At 45.1% G+C, this 25,760-nt stretch overlaps 1 protein-coding gene across 1 annotated transcript in view; it reads left to right on the forward strand.

Moving 5' to 3' along the window:
* Window positions 1-2,292: 2,292 nt before the first annotated feature.
* Window positions 2,293-25,760, forward strand: part of KIT (KIT proto-oncogene, receptor tyrosine kinase) — a 55,479-nt gene continuing 32,011 nt past the window's right edge. The window contains exons 1-3 of the mRNA XM_072861986.1: window positions 2,293-2,359; window positions 21,116-21,355; window positions 25,022-25,300. Coding sequence (XP_072718087.1) covers window positions 2,293-2,359; window positions 21,116-21,355; window positions 25,022-25,300 — 586 coding nt within the window. The remainder of the gene's footprint in view (window positions 2,360-21,115; window positions 21,356-25,021; window positions 25,301-25,760) is intronic.

Genomic DNA, 25,760 nt, shown 5'->3' on the forward strand with positions numbered 1-25,760 from the left:
AGTGGTGGAAAGGGCAACTGTGTTTATCATTATTATTATTAGAAATAAATGAAGTGGCAAGGTTAAAACCAATTCACCTTTGTTTCCCACTTACTGTAGCTATTTATAGCCAGGCAAAGTACACGGAGAATATTGTTGCCACTCTGATTTTGAGATGTCTAACATTCAGCTAATGCTTGTGAAAATGAGACACATGATGCAGGGCCATGCGGAGTTTGGCTTCATGTGATCAGGGATGTGCAGGACATAAAGGCAGGCCACTAACTGAAAGAGCACTAATCAAGAAGAGCAGGGAGAAACCTGTCACAATAACAACATCACATGCTCCTTGATAATGTTTCAGTGGAAACCTCTCATAGCATATTGTGCGCTGCCTTTGCATCTCTAAGAAATTAAACTGTAAATGCTCCAAGCATTTATATAAAAAATTTCCAACTCCCTTTTCTTTTCCCTACAAAAACAAAACCCAAGGACACCTGGAAAATCTGGGGTGCACTAAAAATTTAAGTATTTATTTCAGCTATTTTTTTTCCTCTACCTAGAATTAATTTGATGAGGCTAGCACCTAGTGAGAAATATGATTTTAAAATGATGTTTGATTTTGAAATTGTTGGTGTGCTAACAAAGATGTATTCCGTTTTGCAGCAGAGGAAGGATTCACCCATCAAAAGAGACTGGCTGTCAGAGATGAAAGAGAGTAAAGAAATGGAGCGAGCCATTTTAAACATATAAGACAAGACTTTCATCTCATGCTGGACCATATGGGACAGTGCTATTAACCTTGGAAAAAATCTGACAGGAGTGAAAAAGAAAAGAAGATGAAGAAAAAAGAAGGAATAATTTACCTTCAATAACTTTTCTGATCTGTACTGACACGTTTCAAGAAGTCTGCATTTACGCTTTTTCACGGGTGAAGGTTTTGCCATGTGTCCCCTACATCTTTCTGTACATCCAGAAGTGTTGGTATGGGTTTTCTGACAGTCTGTGTGTCCTTCCCCCACCTGCCAGCTAGGGTGCTGCCTGTGGATACCTGGGCAGGGCGCAGCAGGTGAATGCATGGATAACTCCTTTGCCTGGGTCACCTATATATCTTTCTTTCACCTCAGCAGCGTGTGACACTGACTGACAAAGCAGTGTTAAAGACAGACATTTCTCTAGTTTGTATTATTTCTGCCTGAAGAGCAGCTCCACTCCAGCCCTGCAGCTACAGAACCAAGCGCTCCCAGATCCTCGTCAATCGTCTCATCAGTGCTTAAAAAACTCCCTCTGTGGGATTCCACAACCTCTTCACCGCAACGCATTTGTAGACTAAATTCTCCTTACCCTTTGCAAGTGCTTTCCTAACATTTAAGCAATTCCTTTTTTTGCTGAGAACTAAACGGATTACTTTTTATCTTGCCCTTGAGGGACATGAAAAACAATTGCTCACAATCCTCTTTGTAAGAACCTTTTCCATGTTTAAGCTCCCTGTCAGCTTTCTCTTTTCCATACCAAACCAGCCAGTTCTTTCAATCCTTCTTTTTGTGCCGCAGCACATACTTTCAAGTCTCACTTCTGGTGCCCTGACTGACCCTTAATAGGTGACAGCCCAGAGCGGGCACGGTTTGAGATCTCAGCGGTGTGGGCCGGGGCAGAAGCGTTACCTTTGGTGCACGCAGAATCTGCTGTGACACCTCCAGGAGCTAGCAGTGAGGATCTTAGAGGCAGACAGGCTTAGTACCTGCCCTTTGAGGGATGCTCCCTCTGTTTCCAGGCCCCGTGCCCAGCCTGGCCGCCTCCCTCCCCCGGACCACGCTGCCCCCCGGGCTTACCGGCCCCACAGCCCCGACCCCTCCTCGCAGCGCTTGCCGCTGCCCAGCTCGGCAGAAGCGCTCCCCCGTGAGGAGGGCGATCTCTCCCCCACGGCAGCACCGTGTGCTTATTCGGGCCCTGGGGTTTTTCTTTTTTAAACCATTTTATTTTGGGGGGTAATTGGGGTCTTTATGGTAAGCCCCACCGAGGCAAACTAGGACGCTCCCCCTCCCTAGGGGGCGGGGGGGGGGAAGGGGGGAGCCTCTCACCTGCGCCCATCCCCGTGGCGGCGGGGCGGGGGCGCGGAGGGCGCCTCGGGGGGCCGCGCAGCGCGGCGCGGGGCGGGCGGCGGAGGCGGAGCCGACGGCGGCGCGGCGGGGCCGGCTGTACTCCGCAGCCCTCCCGCGGGGGCTCGGGCATCTCTGCGCGCCGGGCGGTGCGAGCGGCAGCGGCGGTGCGAGCGGCAGCCGCGCCGCGCCGGGCTCGGGGGGCGGCGGCGGCATGGAGGGCGCGTACCTCGCCTGGGAGCTGGCGCACGCCGTGCTGCTGCTGAGCCTCTTCCCCGCAGGTGGGAGCCGCGGGCGCGGGCGGGCGCGGAGCCCCGCGGGGCGGCGGGGCCGGGGCAGGCGCGGGCGGCTGCGGGGGAGACTTCGGCGCCGGCGGCCCCTTCGGCGGGGGCGGGCGCGGCGGCAGCCCGCGGTTTGCCCTGGCGTCGCCCCGCGCCGCCTTTGCGGGACGCTCCGCCGGGGGAAAAAAGTCCTTTGTCTGCAGTGCGCGGTTTGCGGGGCCGGGAGAGGGGCCGGCAGGGAGCTCCCCCGCCGTCCCCCCGGGCCGGGCTGTTTTGACAATAAACTATCTGGTAATCAGTACAAAATGTCCCCGCGGTTGAGTGCTCGTTGAACAATAGGCAGGGAACCGGCCGCCGCCGCCGTCAGGTGTCCAGCGCTCCCCAGCAGAGGTGAAGCCTCCCCGGGGGCGGCTGATCGGCTCGGTGCCCCGCTGCGCCTCGCCGGCGGGTCGGTGGCCCGCTGTCGGTGCCCCGGTGTCCGTACCCCGGTGTCGGTACCCCGGTGTCGGTGCCCCGCTGCGCCTCGCCGGCGGGTCGGTGCCCCGGGGTCGGTGCCCCGCCGCGCCCCGGCGGGTGGGTGCCCCGCGGTCCGGAGGGGCCGGGCAGGCGGCTCGCCGCGGGACGAGGCATCAGAGCCGGTCTGCCCTGGCGCTGCCGATCCTCCGCGTTGACGAGGAGGGCGAGCGGTGCCGCTCAGGCCTTCGGGAGGTCTTTCAGTGCTAAAACTTTGGTGTGTCGGGTATCGGTTAAAAGGTTCCCTTCCCCTTCCTTGGTAAAAGGCGGTTTCCTTGCCTAACCTCGCAGCCCTAGCGTACAGGGCTAGTGATTTTAAATACAGCGTCTGACTGCGGTGCTGGGCAACTTTGCACATGGCTTTCGGAGTTGCTGTGCAGCTCGTTGCATGGTTTGTAGGCTTAAGGGGCGTTTGGAGGTCTACAGAGAAAGGCGCCGTAAGGAGGTGGCTGCGAGCGTTTGAGGAGCGGCACCCAGGGGGGAATCTGGCCCTATGCACCTAAGTCTGAAAGCGGATAACGCGAAAGGTTATTTTGCTACTTATCGGGGAGCGAGCTGAGGATCCAGGGAAGCGATGCACAGTGCTAGGTGTTGAACGTCTGCTGCCACCAACAGAGAGGAGCCTTGCAGAGCACCCTGTGTGAGAGCAGCCGGGGAGGGCTCCGTAAGCCTCTGCCCATGCTGCTGGGAGCAAATAAAACTAAAATACCAGGAACTAACAGTAGTGACAATTTGCACTTCCTCGTTGTAAGCACTTGACTTTGGGATGTGAGGGGGGCAGTAGTTGATTTATGAACATTTTTGTTAATAGTTTTGTTCGGGTAACTTTTTGGGTTTTCTGCCTTTTGTTTATTGATAATCTGAACTAGAGTGTGATATCTGACAATTTGGACTTTCCTGTTTAGAAATACACACATAAGTCTGCAAAATGCTAGTGCTGTGGCCACAGGGGTGGGAAAGTCTCCTACCAATGGGTTAGTCCTCGAAATAAATAAATAAAAAAAAGTTGAAATGACTAATACCCACCAACTTTCTTTACTTCATGTATTTCTTGCCTGCGCTTGAAAGTTATCCTTCATCATATGGTTAGACTGTCCTTAAGGAAAGCTTGAGAAACAGGTCAGACTGGCAGCATCTCCTGGAAGTCATGAGATGCAGGCTCCAGAGCGCTGGAGAGGCAAGGAGGGAACTGTTCTCGTGATCCTTCCTCTGGTTATGGGTTCAGACACTTACTTGTGGGAGACATTTCACCTCAGGGGCACATCAGACAAGCTTGTGTAGACAAAAATACACTGTGTAGTAGGCATAAATGACTTGCCATTGCAAAATACAACTGTCTTTGGGTACGTATGCACATCATCTGTGTATCACACAGATGCAGGAATATTCAGGGCTAGTTTTGTGCTGGAGGAGGTATCAGAGTGATGGCTCATGTCCTGGCAGGGGTGCAGGGGACATCAGAAGTGACAGGCAGGACAGAGCTGATCTGCTGTGCTGGATTGCTCTGGAGCTAGCGTGACCCTGGGTTACTTTTGGGTTTGGCTCAGTGCAGATGCTTGGACTGGATGATCTGCCCTGTTGAGACCTGTTGTTTATCGGCATACAAATTTATATTAAGTATCTTTCTTTGGCCTTTAGTCAAGAGCTTCTTCCTTTGGTTGCGAATAGGGAAGGAGGATGTAGAAAACAGAGCTTGATGTAGCTTCTTGGAGGATAAACCATTCATGTCCTCTGTCCACAGCCCCTTCCTACTTTTTGTTTTTCTTGCATCCTAACATATGCTTCCACTTTCCCCCTCCATTTGGGCATTGCCTAGTCCTCCTTTTATGCAATATTCTGGAACAATCTTTTCTCTCTGCCTCTCCTGTCCTCCCCCAAGGCTTGTCCTGTCCCCCACCCCCCAGTACTCTGCCTGAGTCTCTGTGGCATTCCCATCCTGCGGGCATGGAAGACTGGACATGGTTCCTTTCAGCATCCGTCAATATAGCCTGTTTTTTCAATCGGCTGTAGAGTAGTAGGAGGCTCTCCCTGTGCCCAGAGGGAAGAATGTCTGTTTTCATAATGCTTCCTGCTACCTGTCAGCCAGGAGAGAGGAGGCTTGAAGGAGGAAGATTGAACTTGATGAGGATTCTAATTGCTGTCACTCAGTTGCTGCCTTGACCCCCACAAACTGTCTGATACCCTGCCCTCCCTACTCCCCCGTTTCCATCTCTGCTCTCTTCTTCTCCTTTTCCTCGCTCCCCTGCAGCAGTGCAGGTTCTCCTGCACAGAAACGTGGCCCAAGGCCACTGCCAGGAACAGAATGGAAATGGCAAAGATTGCTCAATACTTGACTCTTTTTCCTTCCGTTACAACTGGGAACCCTCTCCCAGCAAGTGCGTAAGTGTTTTTCTTCAGGCTTTATAATAAAGAATGTGATAAATTTGGCAAGAAGTGAGACTCCCATTTGCATCCCGTTTAAATACCATTCATAGAGACTGAAGGCATTTCCATGTGCTCATTTTGCAAGAGAGAGCCTCTCATCGACAGATGACTGCAGCTGTAGTACCATTGGGTTATGCGGGCTCTCTGTGGGCTTTCCACCTCGCTTCAGCCCTCCCAGAAACCTATCGTTGATTGTCCAGACAGTAACACTGCTTTGCAGGTGCCTGGATTGATCAAAGGATCCTGAGTCACCTCCAGAAGGGACACACTGCACCAGGACACAGGTGGAATCGGAAGGGATATGTCTTTACCACATGTAAACATGAGCTAGGACAGATCTTAGGAGGAACATCTGAGTCATGTTCCAGTCAGTAGGACTGATCTCTCTGATCTGTTGTGAGACTCTAATGATACCTCTATATTCTTTGGATTTCTGTCTGAACTATAATTCTTTGTTAGTGCAAGCTATTTGAAAGATTTTTAAGGCATATCTGGAGCTGTCAAACTAAATACCAAATATTACGCATTTGTAGTTTGAAGGAAAGCTGCTCTCTAGCCTGAACTTTCAGTCAACACTCTGGTGTAGTCTGAAGGTAAGGAATAACAAATTCTGGATGAAACAAGAACCACACAGCATCAATGAGTTTCAACAGCATACATGTTTATCTACAATACACGACAACCAATCTCATCTCATATCAGTCTTGTAGAAGAGAGGCAGTAATTGCTCAAGGTTAAGCCACTTTTCAGCTTTTTCTGTCTGTCCATAAAGATGAATGCCATTGCAGAGATCAAGCGTTGCACATTGTCTTGCTCTGTGTGTGTGACACATGATTTTACAGATGTTGTTTTCTTTTTCATCTAGTACAAACATCTTCCAGGATTTTGACTCATTTCCTTAAGTCTCTTTCAGCTGTTCAGAGAATGGCTAGAGGAAATGAGGCCCAATGTCCTAATGCATTGCATTTACTGTAAGTACCCTCTCACTTTAAGTATAAAACTTTGCCTTTTTGTAATTTCTGAATGTCCTTCTGAATATTCCCCTGCACAAGAAACAACTTGCCGTTGTTTCTGTCCTTCAGAACCTCAGCTCCCCCGATGAGTCTCTTCAGTCTTAATAGAGCTTAAGGTGTTCATTGTAACCTTAGGCAAAAGGGGAGAGATGATGCTAAAGGCATCTAATGAAAGTGGTGATGCAGATTGCAGCGTGTTACATCTTTTGGACATTTATTTAAGAAAATCCAAAGAGAACGCACGTGCAAATTATGAGGACTTGATATAAAAGGGATTTTAAAATTACTCTTCTGTGTTATTTTACTGCAGAAGTATTGTGCTTGGCTTTTTCAGTGACTTTGAGGAAAGTAGAAGGGCTTTTTCTGAAAGGACTCTCTTTGACAATGAATCCTGCAAACAGTCATAAATGAACGTAATTTTACGCGTGTGAGCAGGCTCCTTGGCTGGTTGCCAAACCTAATGGCAACCGAAGTGTATTGTTTGTCCACCGGCCAAGATTGCTGCCGTTAGTGATAAAAGCGTAAGGGGAGTGTAAACATCTGTGTTTGAAGGGAGAACACAACTCCTATTTTCTAGGGTATATCAATTAGAAAGCACAGTAAATGTTAATCCCTCAGTGGACTTACTCTTGGGGATTATATTGATTTATTCTGAAAACATAGGTTTTCAGATATACCTTTAAATGGATTTTTAATGATCTTTTTCGTGTTGCAACAATTTTTTTGTGCACCACGTAAGGCTCTTGGTTATATTAGCTTTATATTATCTCTTACAGGCATGTAAATAACAGAAAAGTTTCTAATGTTGCTACCATGCTATGCAACTCCTGGGCTGCTCCATATGCATAATTCCTTGAAATTGTAACTGAAAAGAGGCATCATTTAGTAAAATTATCAGCTACAGGGGGTTTTGCCATTGGAGGGGCTGACAGCATTAAATGTCTATGATTTTAAATGTCATCTGACAGCTGAGTCCGTAATCATGTAACATAATCATTAAATATCCGATATGGAGAAGAATTTGCTGGTCAGCTAGGCACTGACGGTTGTAAATCTAAGTGATAAAGAGGATGCATGGGCTGATTTAAGTTAAGAAGAGATGAAAACCGTGGCAGGGTAATTTGAAAGTCAGAGAGATGCATCCCTTCTAGGTTCTTTGGAAGCCTGGCAAATGCCAGGTTAGTCCTAGATCTCCTTTCTTTTCCCATCAGTAATTGTCTTAAGCTAAGAGTGCTCCTCCACTCATGCTGGGTGAACATACTCTTCATGACATGGCGTGGACTTCTTTGAAAGAAAAGTTTTGTGCAAAAGCCACACTGGAAAAAGAAATCAAACTTGTTGGTTGTAACCTGTCATTCAGAGCCTGCATGTTTCAGAGGAGAAGAAAGGTTCGAATGAGCTGTGTAATAGAAGTGTTTTGAGTATTTACATACCTAGGCCATGCAGAACTAACTAGGTTCCTGCTGAAGGGTATCATGAGATTAAAACTTGCACTTGGCTCTCTTAATCTGTTTTTTGTTCAGTAGTTAATGGCTGCACCGACGTCACGTGTTGAAGTTTTTGTCCGCAGCCCTCAGGACTGGAAAGTTCATTCTTTGCTGAATGAAATCTGACTTTCTCACGCATTCACCTGCCTCCCGCAGCTGGGTTTCTCAGAGACACAGCAAATCTTAGGAAGCTTCTACAGAACTGTAAGAGTAAGGCTGGAGGAGACCTGAAGAGGTCATCTGGTCTGTCCCCTGCTCTCCCCCAGGTCAGATGGAGCAGATCTTCCCGGGTAGACTTTTGTCTTAACCTGCCGTAAGGCAGACTTGTGGTGCAGAGTCTACCACCCATTTTTTCTAGTGCATAACTAGTTGTTAAAGTTCTCCTGATACCTAACCGAATCTCCCTAGCTGGTCGCTTAATTCCATCCTTTTTTTTCCCCTGCTCTGGTGGATATAGTGAACTGCCGATCACCATCATCTTTATGATAGCATTTTACACATTGACAATTAATATCACATCTTTGACTTCTCTTTTCTATGATGAACAGATGTAACTTCTTCAGCCTTTTCTTTTGGTGTATCTTTTGTAACTCCTCCTCCTCTTTTTCTTCTCAGCCCTCTCCAACTTGTTTGCATTGCCTCAAGATACGATATGTAAAATTGACGTGTGACTCCAGATAAGAAATGTAGAGCTTCCAGGTTTAACAAAATCGTTACCTCCCCGTGTGCTGTGTGCTTCAATTTGATTCAAAGCATTGTAAATCTGATTTTAATCATGATTTAAATCAGCCAACAGTAAGCCTCATTTTAACTGTTTTGCATTTGTACTTAGTCATTTTGTAAAGAAAGGTTTAACCTCCTTTATTACCATTGAGATAGAGTTTTAATTAAATATAGCCTTTGCACTTAATGTTATACTTACTTTGATTAATCACTGTGCCTGTATTTAAGCAATTATGCAGCTTGTTATATATACACTTACTCTGATTCTTCATTTGTATGTTTTAGTATGAAAATAGAAAGTGTTGACACTTCTTGTATTAGATAATTGATTTTTTTACTGATGATTTGCATCGATTACAATGAAGGAAACAAGAATTCTGAAATGTCCTTCCATCAGATAAATAGCGTCACATAGAAGCCAGCCAATTCAGAAGAAAAAACTCATTGAGAAATGTTTTGAAATAAAGAATTAATGTCTGAAAGGCCTATCTGTAGTCAAAACTGGTGGTTTCTAATCTCTGTGCTGTAAAAATTTTAGAACTAGTCCATCTCATCCTCTTTTATTCTTAGAATGGCAATGGAAAGAAACATTCATGGTTTTTTTTTCAACTCCTGATCAGTAGCTCCTCTTTGAATGGACTAGTTGCTTAATTGAGTTGTACTGAATGAACCGAAATAAAGAAAATATTTTCTCTGCACCTGCTAGGAAACTCCAGATGCCAAAGGCTGGTTTATTGCTGCAGCACAACCTGCCTAGAGGTGCTCAGCTACTGATTTCCATGAATTCAGTAGTGTGATTATCTTTAAAATGTCGGCAGAAAATGTACGGCTTGAATAATTTTTTGTCTTAAATTTTTTTTAATGATTAGAGGAGGTGTAAATTTTAATTTATGTCGTTGCATTTTCAAAATCAGTGTTGAATATTTTTACATTTTAAAAGGAAAATATGCATTATAAAAATGCTGCATTTTTACTTTTAATGTAATATTAAATTAAATGTGCAGTTAAGTATGGTATTTTTACCCGAAGTGGTTCTGTTCGTATGCCTTAGATGCTCTTCTGCACTATGACCTGGTTCTGAGGCATTCAGTTTCTGCTGCTCAGTGACTGCCTGATTCTTTACTTTTGCTGCCTAACTCTTTGTTTGCTATTTTATATGGCATGGAAGTGCTTTCTATGCCTGGATGAGCATAACTTTTTAACTTTGAAAAGAAATTATGTTATCTTCAACAAAATAAAAGCTTCCTCCCAGTAGTGTTCATTGTAACATGAGCTGTTGAAGTTTCCTATTCCACAGCACGTCTGACTTCCAGGTATTATACATAAAATTGCTGACTTTGCAGTAATGCTAATATCATCATACCTAGGATTTGAGGTATGCAGCATAATAAAAGAGGTCAAATGGAAGGAGCAGAAGTAAACCCTGTATTTCTGGTCTCCTCCCATAAACTAGATACCATCAGAAGTGATGCTGAAATGGGATTCCCTGCTTGGGCAGGTGCGCAGGCTGTGCCCACAGCGCGATGCCCTCTTGTGTATCTCTCCTGGGGTAGGAAGGAGGACCACTTTTTCAATAAGCAGCTACCTATATATATGCCATGTATATGCAATTTATGATAGGGCTTATTAGTAAACTAGGAAATACAGTACAATTGGCAAGCAAAATCGACAAGTGGGACTTGACTTTGGACATTGGAGATCAAGTTCAATGGCCGAGTTACATATCTCCTTGCCAGAAGACGACTGGGGAAACGAAACTGGATTGTCAGAAAAATACCTAAGTCTCTGTGTTCAAGGTACTTCTAAGACAACATCAGTGACATCTTGCTGGGTGTTAGTGAGATTTGTTCACCCTAGGATGTTCTGAAGAACCTGCCAATGAATCCTCCAGAAGTTGTCCTAGACACAGTTTCAGAAAGCATGTGCAGAGATACTTCTCTAATACTAACACATTAAAAACGCATTTATTAGATTTGGTATTGTCTGTAAGAATGCTTTTACAATAATTTTTTAACAACATCCTAATTAGCAGCAAAGTTTATGCACTAGTTAGACAAAGGAAATCTAACTTATCGCAGGCTTATTAAAAATCACTGAATAGGTAAAGTTAATTTATATGGAGAAATATGGAAATACTCCAAAGCCTGCTTCTTAAAGGGATCTGTGTGCCATGTGGATGCATGACGTGTGATGCAATGACTTGTGTTTCAGTAAAAGAGCTATATAAATACTTGAGCTATCTTATTACTAAAACCAGCATTTTTCTCATGAATCTGTCAGTTCTTTCAGTGAAGGAGAAGAGAATACAAAGTAATATGGACACAAAAGATAGCTGTGTCTTTTCTGCAAAATTTGGTGAACATGTTTATTAATCTGAAATTCTTGTTTATTGCTGTAATCTTCTAGGAAAAAGTACTGAACGAAATATCTAGAGAAAGTAAAAAGCAGTGCTCCTCTTTGTGGTATTTAATGTGGTCCATCATAAGAGCAATGATCACATAATTATACAATTATTGGTATATTTTCCCCTCTGGAGGCCTTATGTAGATGATTACTAGTGCACCTTTTAATGAAATTGCTACTATTTGATAAAATTACTGCCAAGACTTGAAATAATTAGAATTTGCATTGCCAAAAGTCTTACATCTCCTTCCTTAGTTGAGCCTTTTCCAAATAGGCATTAATTCAGACTGCAAAACGATTCACTGTTCTCCAGTTTTCTCATTTCTCTTCATTAAAACTACCTTTTCACTGCATTTCAGAAAACACGCTTTCAAGCCCGTGTTGCTCATTACAAGGAACATTTTTTCAAAATGGAAGTTGAAAGATACTGCACCTTTTAATGTAAATGTCAGCAAAGAGAAGTGAGAAGAAAAAGCCATTAAAGGAATAGACTGGATGAATGACAGCTGAATTTGAATACACTATGCATTAGTGCGCTTTTTCATTCCTTCTAATCGTTCTCCATACTTACATTATAATTTGTTTATTTATGTGTCTAACAGCTGATAAAACTAACTGTGGGAACAGCTGGTTAATAAGTAATTTTGGAAATTAGAGGGAAGAAGGCAATAATTCAGTAGGAGTAAGGATCAGCCTAAATGTATAAATCTCAATGCTGACAAGTGTTGTGGCAAACAGTTGCTCTTTTTTTGCAAATCCTACTTTATGTGTGTGTACATACATACATATTTATCTGTCCTCTGTATTTTTCTTTGAATAAGAATTAGCAGGTAGTTGTTTTAAGCTTAGAGCATTCTAGTTTCAAAAAACCTGATAGGTCAGTCATGCTTTGGGTTTGATTTTGTTCATTAGCACATTGCCTGTAGGTTCCTTCTGTGGTGGGAAGTTTAGGTATAAGAGACCATAGTGCGTCAATGTGCTGTAATAAAATGAATTAATCACCTAGAACAGGTTGTTGCTGATAGCGCTTCAAGATGAGTGACTGGACTGCTATAGTGCATATGGTGCTCCTTCAAAAAACAAACCCCAAAACAACAGAAAAAGCCCCAAAGCGATGACTTCCCAGAAAAAGGGGATTCAGAAAGGTATTCATACTCAGCCCTGGAAAGAAGCGTGGCGTTTGATCCTGCTGTGGCCATTTGGTATGTGTGCTAAACTAGAATTATCTTCAGCTACATGTCTGCCTTTGACAAATGCCTCTACTAGCTGTATTAGCAGAGCGAGGCGTGCCAATGAGAAAGGGAAAGCTGCTTGGTAGGCAGGAAGAATGGCCTGTTTGCATGGCTGGAGTTTCCTCAGCCCAGCAAGGGAAAACAAAGCGGCTGGGGGAAGAGGAAGGTGCGTCTCTGTCTCTGGAAGGTGCGGTTGCTTCCCGCAGCCCCCTGCCTCGAGGGAGTGTTGCACTTGCACGTGTAGGGCAGCTCTCACATGTTTGTTTTGGAGGTCGGGCAGAATCTGCTCTGCTAAGCCTGCTTCTGAAATAAAGAAGCAAAGTACGATTAGCTACATTGCTAATAGCTGTGACAAGACCCTCTGCAGGAGGATCTGCTGGCTTCCACCCACAAGCAGGGGATCAGCCCAGGTGCCCACGCTTGTCCTGCCTGAAGATCCTGTGAATGTCTCTCTTGGAGAGTGCGATGTGCGGGGGCTAGAGAGCTGGCTGGATTTGTCTTCTTGCCACCTGCCTCTGATGCTGGCTGTTTCTGATTAACCACATCTCGTTTGGAGCGGTGCATAACCTCTCTTCAGGTGTAGCTGGGTGCCTCCTCAGTTGCTTGAGCTGTTTCCTCTGCAAGGGGTAAACACCAAGTACCTTTTACTTGTCCTGTGGAATGCCCTCCCTGGGTGTGAGGTGTTCAGTGAGGCAGGTCCATGTAGGAGAAATCCCAACGCTTCCCGTGGGGCGTCACTGCAAAGGCGGGTGTCTCACAGCCACAGCCAAGGTCCAGCTGCCTCTGTTGGTTCCCCGCACTCATGCCTCCACAGATGATAAAGACAACCTTTGTTCCAGCCTCCTTCCGCTTCCTCTCTTGGGTTTGCCATGGGTGGGAATCGGCTGGCTGGCTCCACACTTGCTCTTTGTGTTGAAAGGGGGATGCCCCTTTCTTCTTTATGCTGCCTGCAGATGGAGTCGGTTTGGCTGTGCCTTTGAGTGCTGGGCTGGTGAGCTCCCGCCTTCTGCTGTCCACAGTGCCCTGCTTCTGCCCCCTTCCCATTCAGGGTAAGGGTCTACGGGGAGGCAAGGCTGGGTGAGAAGACAGTGGTTGCCCTCATGCAGCTGGGTAAATGTCAAAGCCCCCACTAATCCTTTCCCCTGGTTTTCTGCCTAGCAACATACAGCCTCTGAGGATCCAAAACTTCAGAGCAAGCGCAAGCACAGGAACTCTGCATTTCTGCTTGGGAAACACGGCGTTGAAGAGTCTGTTGGTCAGCAGATGACACTGACTCTGTTAGATGGGTTAGAAACAAACCACTTAGTTCTGCGAGGAAGTCTAATCAGTCTAGACCCTGTAAATACATGGCTGGTGACAGTTAAGTTATTTTTCAGTCTCCAAGATGAAGTTGGGGCAGAGGAGCCGGTCAGCATTTCTATCAGCGAGGATTTGTGGCATTCATATATGCCGAGAGTCCGTGATGCTTGCAGGGGACAATCACGTCTTTGGTCTTTTTTGGTCTATGTCTTTGAGGAAGACAGTAGCATGGGTGTTGGCGTGGATGGTTTCTTTTGCGAAGTAAAAGGCTGTACTGCTAGCCTTCTTTTCCCCCACAGCATAGCTGAAACGGGATCTGATGTAGCTTTCAGATCAAATAATTTAAAATTGCCATTTGCCATTGCTAAACTTTTCATCTAGCATAAGGGAGAGTGTCTGTTTAGTGAAGTGGAACAAAGCAAGTAAGCATATGATAGCATCTCTCCTTCGAAAAATCTGGGAGATTTTATACATCAGAGTAAATTAAAGTTGTTTCAGTGTGACTAACATGTGAGTTTGACACTTTATTTGTTTCCTTGGGGCATGAAATGGCAGGACAAAGAAAATATAATTGAAAAGGTCATAAATTCATCTCCATCATAGCATATGTCAAGTGTCATAGTGGCTTTAACAAATGAGAGACAGAATTGGAAAGGCAATACTCTTCAAGTAGACCAACTAATACTGTAAAGAAGACCGGGCAGGCTTCTGGCTGGGACTTCTGCACTTGTGTAAAAGAGACGTTTTTGCTTCTGCTTTTCTTTCAGACCTGCAGGAGACTTGTGTGTCTGAAAACATGTTCATTTTTCCAGCAGTGCTGGGCATGCTGAAAGAGGATATTACCTCCCTGCAGGCCATGTCTTGCTGATATCCCCAGACCATTGCATCTACAACAGTGCCACTACTTAACTGATAAAGCATATCTCTTGTTTCTGCTCTCTTATGTTGTTGTAGATGAGAAACTGAAAAATGCGGTAAGTAAGGTCTGTGTGATAGCCCTTGAAATGAACCCAGTGCCCCAGAATGAATAGGCGCTGAAAAGAAAGTAGTCTCTCTCATTGTATCCAGTCACCACAATCTTACACGAAAGTCACGGACATTTTGTCCCTTGCTCCTCGGTGCATTTGTCATAGAAGAACATTAACTGGTTTAGAAATCATGGTCAGGATCAGGTCATGGTCAGGTCATTGTTTTCGTTGTGCAGTGTTTGTACAGCTTACATGGGGACTGCTGGTGACTGAAGGTTGTGGACAACCAGAAGGGGAAGAGGCAGAGGCTCAGAGGAGCCTGCCGTGCCCTTACAGTGTCCCCCCAGCCCTGGGAGAGGCAGGGAGAGGGATTTGCTTTTGCTGGGTAGCAATGAACCCGCTGGCAGGTCACTGCCAGTCCCTTGGCTTTGGCAGAAAGGCTGGTACTGGATGTGAGCAGGCTGTGGCTGTACTGTGAAGCTGCGTTGTACCCCTATCTTGGGAGATGTTTGAGAGAAGTTTAATGTGGAAGGGGTGGGATAAGGCATGGAGGTTTTTTGTTTTGTTTTGTTTTGTTTTCTCTGAAAGCAATCTGTTGTGCTATAGAGCTGCCACAAACTTCTTGTTCCTTTTAATGTTTAGATAAGAGTTGAAAGAGGAAACGGCCACAGAGGGACTACCCTGTTGGCCTAAGGTTGTGCAGGAAATCTGTGGCAGAGCTGGGAATAAAATCCACACCACTTTACTCTTCATTTTATTCCATGGCAGTCCCACATCCTTTGTTTGCTTGGCAGCTGGAGATGGTCTCCAGTTGCTTGCGAGCATGATGTGGACTTGCACCTGACGTGCTTTTCCGTGCTACAGCAGTGTTGTGGCTGAGGCTGAAAAGCTCCCGCATAAAACATTTTTTTTCCCCAGACAGTGCACTCCTTAGCCAAAGCTTTTTTTGTTTGCACATCCCTTAATTGTTACAGGAACATTCTGCTGTCCTTAATCATATCCCTGCAATTTGACCTGCATTTCCTATCAGTATTATCTAGAGCTGTTTTGTTTTCTAATTCCTCCAGCCCTGTTTTCCAGATGTTCCTTCTGCATGCAGAAGTCACAACTGCTGTACTCCTCCTCTTTCTTCCCTCTCCCTTGATTTTTAGGGCTTAGGAAGCTGCTTGTAATATATTCATATATTCTGCTTCTTTTTTCAGTTACGCAGCCTTGTTCACAAGTGATGCCAGCATTGTAGTTTTTAACTTAGATTTGTTATATTGCAAGGAGAAGCTAGGATAGTGGAAGTGACTCTTTTCAGCTGTGGGACGCAAATTTAGAATATCCAAAATGGATCTTGGGCTGTCCAACTCTGAGCTTTGCAACTTATTTTATATATATATTATTATTTTTTAAATTTATGGTTAATTATTAAATATTTGCCATTACCAACATATTTTGTTAGCATAAATAATTACCTGCTAGTTGCCCTTGATAACAACTCTGGACGGTCATCCAGAACCCCAGTGTGGTACTCTGGCTACACAGTGTGTGGAGGGTATGGGATGTTTCACAGTGGGATCCACAGCCCTTAACCAACAGTGGGACCATCTGCCCCCTAACCCGCAGGAACCATAGGGGCAGAGGATGGGTTTCCTCTCTTCCCCTTGTCCTGTGGGGTCCCTGTGGGCTGGTGGGCTTCACGGAGGTGGTGATGCTCAGATGAATAATGAGGTAGTGGTCCACCTCCTTTTCCAAGGTGTAAGGAGGTAGAGGGAGGGTGGAGGCATGCCCAGGTGTGGGTCAGATAACAGAGTAAGGATGCATACCTACACCTGAAGATCTTCAGTGGAGACATAGCCATGGGTTCCTCCGTCCTGTTGCTCAGAGAGTTTACAGTTGCACTGGTGACTGGTAAAGTCATGGTCCTGCCTGGGGTGGACGTGGAGCCCTGGGAGGAGACAGCAGACTCCATATCCCCTGGGGTTCGGCACTTGGAGATCTCTTATCATCCCTGGTGTATATCCTGCCAACACAACTGATTCCTAAATTATTAGTATTACTGTCATGGTTATGCTCATGATTTGTGTTACTGGAGTGCGCAAGAGCGACAGCAGGCCGGGAGGAGCCCCGACCTGCCTCAGGTGTGGTACAAATGGAGCAGTCTCGGGCGTTAGCAGTCTGAGAAAAGATCAAGAGATAGCAGATGGACACATGCTGTGGGGATTAGTACACTGGATTACAAGTTGTTGGTTAAACTCTCAGATTTCTGTTACTTAATTATTCCTCCAAAAAGGAGATACAAAGTCATTCCCATCTTTCTAAGCACCATTTTAATTCTTATCTTTTAAAGACAGGCGGTATTTAGGTGCACATTCTAAGTACATCTGATGATAGTTCTTGCATTTACAACCTGTTCTTATACTGCCATACTTTTCTTGAAGACATGTTGTTTTCAGAAAGCAGCAGAAAAGAACTTTAGATTGTGGGAATCCTTTGCACAAGGCATTAACTCAATTTGTAAACTGTTTTGCTGAGAATTTGTAGGCCACGTAAAGGAACCATAACAAGATTGTCTCGAAAGATGAGTGATGGTTTCAACTGGAATATTGTGGCTTTTGCTGTGGAGTGCCACAGTGTGCTTGTTCCCTCTACACCTTTCTTTCCCCAGCTCCAGTACATAACGTATTTCCTGTGCTTCTGGATGGAGTCATGCTCTGCTGTGTTGTTTACCACCTTTAAAAATTTTCCACCAACTTGCTAGATAGTCCTGATAGTAAGTGTTACAAAATCTTGAACTCCTGACCTGAATGGGTATGATGAGTGCTAGGGGAAAGAGTAGGTAAAAGTCACAAATGTTGCATAAAAATATGAAATTATGTTTTTTCTTAATCTTTCTGGCAATTATTATTTCTAGGATGCTTGTTTGTATGTTCAGTCATGTGAGTTTGTGTAGAGGATTAGTGGATCTCATGTGGAAAATTTCAGGTGACGCTGGAAAAACAGGTGCTGGTAGACTGCCTGTTGGGTTTAGCACTGATAAATAAATCTTCATCCAAGGGAGATGGGGAGAGAATGAGGGCTCCCTCCAAAACCCAGGCCACAAACCAAAATAATTAGACTCTGCAGGTGGTCTGACCATCCTTTGCTTCCTACTCTGTGGTAGATTTGTCAGGAAGAGGAGCAGTTACCTGACCTGGTCTTAATCCAGTATATACTTTAAGAACAACTAAAGCTGTGAGATGAGTGAATTAAGTCTGGAGTATATAACCTCATCCCAACTAATTATCCGATTGTTTTGCTTGAACGTCTGTTGTTATCTGTGTGGGTAGGGAAATTCAGCCTCTGAAAGGAGACGCAGAGGGTGTTTTTGCATGCAAGTGGTGTTGGTTTTTGAGAAATGTTCCCCCGCGGCTCAGGCACGGCTATTATACATCCAGTCCAACTGTGCAATACTGTGCTATGCATTAGAGGGCCATGGGGCGATGGTTATTGTAAGACTAAAGAGCCAGTCTTCAGAAGAAGAAGGGTGTGTTGCTGCAGCACCCGTCAGCATTTGCACACATCACAGTGATGTGTATGATTTGACAGATCCGCACTTGTTTAGTAGGTCAGTTATGACGTTAATCTATGCACTGCTACCTCCGATCTGTTCCTTTCCTCTGCAAACCTGTTGATGACGCCCGACTACCTTTGACCTTCATGCGCCCTTGTGCCCTAGGGTTGGGTGGTTAAGTGGGTTTGGGAAGGAGGAGAAGCCCGACACCTGCGTGTGCAGTACCTTCCAGACTGGTTTTGTCTGGGCAATTCAGAGCCTAGGGTTACCCCGTGTGTCGTTAATCCGCTGTATAAATAGCCAGGAGAAGTGGAGGGAGCGGTTCAGCAAACTGAGCTGGCTTGGCATTCCTCAGGGGCAAGTAAATGAGTTGATGCTCCGTGTAGCTCTGAGGCTCTGCGAATGAAGTAACCCCTCGCTGCAGCTGAGAGCGCGTCTCCGCTAAGGCGCGTGCGCGATGCAGAGGCTGCAGCGAGGTCTGGGGAGGGAGCATCCCCGTCCGTGCACGTGCGTAGGTTGTGCACCGGGAGTTTCTCTTGGCTGCAAGTGCGTTTCTGTTCACGCGGCCGAGGTGTCCCGTTGGGGTTTTTTGCTGTTGAAAGGAGAGGGTAGGGTCTGCGTTGGCTGGCTTTGTGCTTTCAGAGGCATCCAGCCGCCAGCGATGCCGTGCTGGGGGTGCTGCCCAGGCTGCTGGAGGAGGGGGTGCACGGCTCGGGCCAGCGGGCTGGTGTGCTTCCTCCCGCTGCCTGTTTTGTGCCAGGCGCTAGGAGCTGAGGCCAGGCCACCACCAGCATCTCCCCTCGTGCTGGTGAAGTAGGGCTGCCCTGCGGTGTGATGAGGGGACACGTTGATGTTTGCTCCATGGCTGGGGCTGTGCGACCTGCCCGCTGCCATGCTCTTCGGTGGCGGAGCAGGGGTGGGCAGCAGGGACTGTCCCAGGCCAGCCACATGCGCAGCTCCCCTGGCAGGGCCCAGGCTGAGACCTTGCTGGCTGCAGGCAGGGAGTGATGCCGGTGAAGGATGTCCCAATCTTCTCCTTCCCCAGCGTTCCCTGACTCGTCTGAGGACCTAGCGCCATAGTGGGTATACAGCATTGCACGTTTGCTATTTTGTGCAGCTCATGTCATTTGTCACTTGAAGCATCCCATGGCCTGTGGGAAGCAGCAGAGAAGTCTTCCAAAGTCATCCCCATGAAGGACCTGCATGGTGTTTTATGAGACCTTCTCAGAGGTCTTTGCCTTCTGCCTTCTCAGGTGCTGAAAGTTGCTTCCTTTGGTCTGAGGGGTTTGCAAATCAGAGGTCTCCTTGCCTCTCCTTATCCTGCTGTCAGGCCCCCTTCTGTCCTGGGCAAAGGGTTTTTCCAGCACTCCTGTCTGCAGAGCCACTGCTGGCTGGGACCTGTGCTCCTGAGACCTTGGACTTTCGCCCTCCTCAGTTGAGCTGCTGTGTCATGGCTCAGGCTCACACCTGCACTTTGAGGTAGCAGATTTGAAATTAAAGGTGGTTTTTTTCCTGCCTTTTTCTGGCAATTATTATTTCTGGGATGGTTGTTTATGCATTCAGTCATGGAAGCGTATATGCAGTGTTAGTGGACCTCATGTGGAAAATTTCTGGTGGTGCTGGAAAAATGACTGCCTGTTGGGTTTAGCACTGATAAATACATTTTAATCCGAGGGAGATGCGGAGAGAACAAGGGCTCCCTCCAAAACCTGGGCCACAAACCAAGTAATTAGACTCTGCAGGTGGTCTGACCATCCTTGCTTCCTACTCTGTGGTAGATTTGTCAGGAAGAGGAGCAGTTACCTGACCTGGTCTTAATCCACTATATACCTTAAGAACAACTAAAGCTGTGAGATGAGTGAATTAAGTCTGGAGTATATAATCTCATCGCAACTGATTATCCGATTGTTTTGCTTGAACGTCTGTTGTTATCTGTGTGGGTAGGGAAATTCAGCCTCTGAAAGGAGACGCAGAGGGTGTTTTTGAATGTAAGTAGTATTTTCAGTGGCACGACTCTGCTACTACATATGGTTGTTGTACGATCTTGTACAACTGTGCTTCACATGAGAGGGACATTAGCTACCAGCACAGTTATTGTAAGATAAGGATTACATGTAGGACTGAAGAGCTACTCTGAAAGGGGAAGGGTGTGCTCCTGCAAGACCACCTCAATGTTTGTGTATGTTCTTCTGATGTTCACGTAGGTCCATAGTAGTGAGAATTTATATGCATTTTCATTTATGAACTCCATTTTGTAGGGTCACTAAGACTTTCATATCAGGCGTGTGCTAACTTGGCAAACCCCTGCTTGACTTATCTTAACAGTGGAGCCAGAGAAGCCTGAATGTGCTTCTTTCTCCAAGTACGCAGTATAAGGTGGGAAGTAGTTGGGAATTGTGAATTGAGGGTGCTAATTTTACACAGCTTTATTTTCTGAGAACTTTTTAAAAGTTGTGTTATGGCATGTTCGGTGAAAGAGAAGCTAAGAGGTCATTTAGAGCAGTTTTGGTGACTAGGAGATTGGTACCTCAGTAAAAATAATTTCGTAGCATTGGGATGAAAGCTTGAAGAATATTTTGCATAAAATTTTTTTGGAGGTAAGGGATGACAAATTAGCACTTCAGCTAAAGAAATAAGTATGGAAAAGATGTACCGATGCCTTCATTAAACTGGACACTTTAATCTATGAGTGTGAGTGGAGCTTCTGAATACATGAGAGAGCAGTTAAAAAAAGCTAACTGTTGAGCAAGGAAACTTTAGTTCTTGGCAACATACTGAGTAAATGACAAAGAACGATTAAAAGTGCTGCCATGTAGAATCAGGCTCATATGTTCTTGAATCTAATTTTTAAATAGCTTGGGTCTGTTCCCATTCAAAAGCCAAACCATTGCAGAAACTGGTGCATCTGAAACTAGTTTCAAATGTTTTTTTAAAGGCCAGTTTTCATCTGCAGGGGTTATTTGCTCTGTGTGCCAAAGGTCTTACAAGCCAAAAAGGTGTCTGTAGAATTGCACAGTGCCATTCCAGCTTAGTATTTTTAAGAAATGAATCCCAAAATATTAACTGCACATATACAACTATAAATAACAATTTTGGTGCGGAAAAAAAGAGAGCGTTGTATTGACAGGCATTGTATTTTGTGGTTTTTTTTTCCAGGTGGTTCACTGCCCTATGAAGAATCTTCACTGGTTGTGAATAAAGGGGAGGAATTAAGGCTGAAGTGCAACAAGGATGGACCTGTGACTTGGAATTTCCAGAACTCGAACCCATCGGCAAAAGCAAGGAATTCCAATGAGAAAGAGTGGTACACCAAAAATGCAACAGTCAGAGACATAGGCAGATACATATGCAAAAGCAAAGGGAGTATTGTCACCTCTTTTTATGTTTTTGTTAAAGGTAAATATCTATGAGGGCATTATTTTTGCTCCCCCCCCCCCCCCTTCCCACTCCCAAAATAATAGGACAGTAAATGCTGGAGGAGGGAATGAATTTGAGGTACAGAGAGAGAACGCAGTCTGATAGAAGAAATCTTCTTTCCTGTCCAATAAAAAGAAAACTCACTCGCAGCTTTGCTTGCAGTGGCCTTTGTCACCAGAGCAAAGTTCTGGATGAGTTTCTGTTTACATCCCTGTTGTTTTGTGGTGAAATAGACCTGAGCTCTCTTTCTAGAAGCTAGTCAAGTGACCTGAATCAGTTGTATCAGTCAGTTGTACTGTGAGGAAGCAAGCAGTATGTAGAAATGTCTTTTTAATTCCATGTTATCCATCAGTATGGAGTCATGTAAGGTTTGGCCCCAAGCTCTTGATTTATTGACGCAGTTAGCTAAAGGATTTGGCTTTTCGAGTCCGCGCTTTCAGGCTTAAGCCAGCAGGCACCAATGATTGCTCTGCCTCCAGCTCCTGATCTACCATGTGACTGATCAGAAATGTCTCAGATGGGAAAAAAGTGCCTCTGCTCTGACACGTTTTCCCAATCCTTTATTACCTTTCTTCTTTGTCCAGTGTTTTCTTCAGATTTCTTCTCTTCTTTTGTGGGCTCCTGATCTCTGGCTTCATCAGCTGCCCTCAAACTGACAGTTTACCCTGCCTGGCATTCCCTTTTCCTTTCCAAGGAAGACAGTTAGTTTGCTTCTCCTTCACATAGCTCTGGTGCTCTTTCTTTCCTGTTGATGGAGAAAAGTCCTTCAGCATACACATTCTTGGAGACAGCATTCCTTGTCCAAGAGGGGTTGCCTCAAAGAGCCTCCTCTAAACCCTGCCAGTCCTTTGAGAATTACGGCAAGGTTGTTCTCCAAGACAAGGAGATACCAGCACAGCACAGTGAAGAGTGTTTTCCCAAGGGAAGATATCTGACATAGTGGCCAGACAATTTAAAGAGTGTTCCTTTAACTGCTCCTGAGTTGTCCAAATAGCCATGCAGCTACTATGGATGAGTTTTCTTGACCTGTGTTTTCCTGAGATTATGACTAAAGGAAATCTGGCAGGTATTTTACCTATATGTGTCAAACATCGTTGACTTTATCTACCATGACTGTTTTCCTGAAGGTCATGGTAATTATCCCAGACTGTGATCATAGAGATGTTTGTGCCTTCAATTACGCGGGTGACTCCTTCACCTCAGGATAGCAGGCAACCCTCCCACTGAGCATGATTACCAAAGCATCAGAGAAGTTGTGTGGCCTTCATGCAACATGTTGTTAATTTCTTTGTCTTAATTGTGTGAAAAATGTGCAAGCTTCACTTTGGCAAGTTCCTGGCAGTAAAATAAGTATGTTTGTGAGGTTGGCCATCATTTTGCAATAGGCTGTGGCTTGGTGACATCTTACATCACCTTGAAGATGCTACCATGAACTCAGCTGTTTGTGGGGTTGCCACAAGCACCCCATGTGCTTTCTGCTTGTAAAACTGCGAATGAGGAGAGGATAGGACCAAGAACCTCAATCCTGCCCAGTCCCAACTGGCACATAAAATGGTGGTAGCTGTTTATCTCTTACGTCCATCTGGATCTACTAAAAACAAATTTTCTATGCTTCTGTGACCAAGTATGACACAGTGTTGACAGACTGTAGGTGCTTACCTCTTTCACCTTTCTGCTTTGGCAGAAGGTGCCTGTGTTGTGTCTATAGAAGCAGTTTGTGTCCTTATCTAAGCAAGTTTAGTGAAGATCAAGCTAGTTCAGACACCTACATAAGAGAGAAAAATCTATTGATTTTGATCTCAAGTCTTTTCAGACGCAAGCAATGATAAGCACCACCCCATCTTGTGTTGGAAACCTGAGGTATGCCCAGAAAGCAAGTGCTACTGACGATGTATCTGAGGTGGAAAGCTGTGAAGGGAAGAACATGACCATGAGCAGCCTTGTTTGTGCCTGGATTCCCTACAGCAAATCCTTTCATGTCTTCTCAACATGATGTCTCCCTTCCAGAGGGGGATGGAAGATGGGAGGGGAGCACCTCAGCAATTGTGCTGACCCCAGCCAAGGCCTTCCCTGCAATTTCAGCTGTTAGTGAAACAGGTTACTTCCTTCTATTTTCAGGTTCCTTTCTTCTACTATAGGTTGCTTTCTTCTATTTTCAAAAATGTCTTTTTTTTCCTGGGGAGCCATACTTTCTGTATAGTGAAGATATCTTGGCTCTGTCCATATTGGAGAAAAAGTGGACTGAGAGGAAACCAATCAGTTCAGTCTCTGTGAGTGGGGGCATTTAGATGAGCTCTTCTAGTCCGTGCTCTTCCAGCTCAGGAGTGACAGCTATTCATAGCATATCTCTAAGTATCTCTGTGTGCAAAACATCACACTTTGGTTCTGTTCAGGCATGCTTTACTTTTCCATTTGTTAGTAGTCTCCATCCTCTAGTTCTAGACTGATGCTTCAAAGCTTTTAGTTTGTGGGGGCTTCTTGGGTGGCAGTATCAAATGAGGTTAAAACTACACCCTCACTAAGCTAGAAACCAGCTAGTAACTTCTCTGTTCAGTGATGAGCAACCTTCAACTTAGCATTTCCTAATTGCCTACGTAAATGTCCCATGCTTCATTTTCAGCCTGGTACTTCGTGTCTTAAACCAAGTGCACATTGTCTATCATCTTAACCAAATTCTCTCAGTCTTCCTTGTTAAGTCATGGTTTGTTGATCTCTAATCATTCAAGTTGTATGAAGCCAGCTTGCAAAAAAGAAATAAAACTTTTCCCTCTGTTTCTACATTTCTAATTCTGTAGGGAGGGCAGATGGGAGCTGAAATAAGCTTTTACAGAGTGTTTGTTACCACACCATCCTTTATTTTTGTGTTTGCTATTAATGGTGAGGTTCTTAGCATTTCAAGGTCACCAGCTATCATGGGCTTCAACTTTGGTTGTAAAAGTGTTTAAAGTACGGTATGTTTGTGTGCTGTGGTTGGCCGAGATGAAATGCTTTAGAAAAGTTACCTTGTGAAAGATTACCTGACGATTTTTCAATCAGATATGCTGTTTGTATGCCCAGTTTTTCCTAAGGAGACTAAAAATAACCCCTGCTTTCAGGGAGGGGAGAGAGAGAGAGAAGTTGTTTGGTGCTTCCTCTGGTAGCAATGTGTGTTCATTTAGATTATGTATTTTACAGAAGTGAAAACCATAATTTAGGTGCTTTTCAGCTTCCATTTGCTCATAAATTTCTTCAAAATCCTCCTGTGGGCATGAAACCTTACAGCCCTGCCACTAGCTAAAAGCAAATTACTTTTAATGGTCTGTGAAAATCTGTTTACTGTTGTTGGGGGTGGAGGGTGGAGGTTTTAGAGCTAAACAAGGCAAAAAAAAAAAAATCCCTCTCCAAATAAAAAAGCAGTAAGATTATTTTTAGTGCACATGATTCTTTAGCATGTCTGGTATTGAATGCTACTGCACATCTCCTGTTGTGCTGCTCTTTTAAGACAAAATTTAATGTCTCTTAGTAAACATGAATTGGGTAATACTCGGTTTTACTGGCTGAATGTAAAACTTTATTTGGTATAAGTGCCCAGTTGCAGACTTAGGGTCATCAGAAGTCCCCTGTGCAATGTCAGCTTCTCTGACAGGTCTTTGTGTTTCTTCACAGATCCAAACGTGCTCTTCCTTGTTGATTCTCTGATCTATGGAAAAGAAGACAGTGACATCCTGCTAGTGTGCCCTCTAACAGATCCAGATGTTTCAAATTTCACGCTGAGAAAATGTGATGGCAAACCTCTCCCCAAAAATATGACGTTCATTCCCAATCCCCAGAAAGGCATCGTTATAAAGAACGTACAGAGGTCATTTAAGGGCTGCTACCAGTGCTTGGCCAAGCACAATGGAGTTGAGAAAATATCAGAGCACATTTTCCTGAATGTGAGGCCAGGTAACACAGGATTTTCACCTTCTTGTAGAGCACCTGATTTTCCCCTTTATCTCCCAGGAGCTGACGGGAAGTGTTGTGAAGCCTCACCTTGTGTCCAGACCTTGTCATGGGGAGGTTGGAGGAGGTGGTCTCCTCTGGAGGCTTTTGGAGTCTTCTCCTACTCAAAGCCAGATGTGCTTGCGCACCAGGAGATTGCTCTGTGATGCCTGTGGCTGCTGCAGGTGGTTCAGAGGAAGGTGGTGGGCTTAGAAAGCTTGTTCTGGGCAAGTTGTGTGGAGGCACAAGTTGATGTCATGGCATTTGGCTTGTGACTGTGCTGAGCAGGTTTGGCCGTGATCACTTTTATTTTCTGTTCCTGGTGATTTCCAGGTGTTTTTTCACCATTCTAAGGAATGTGGGTTGTGCTGTTAAACTTTGAGGACAAAGCAGTGCCCTGAGGTTTGGACAGGCTTGTGCAGGC

Source organism: Ciconia boyciana, chromosome 5 (assembly GCF_034638445.1).
Source record: "Ciconia boyciana chromosome 5, ASM3463844v1, whole genome shotgun sequence".
NCBI classification, from domain to species: Eukaryota; Metazoa; Chordata; class Aves; order Ciconiiformes; family Ciconiidae; genus Ciconia; species Ciconia boyciana.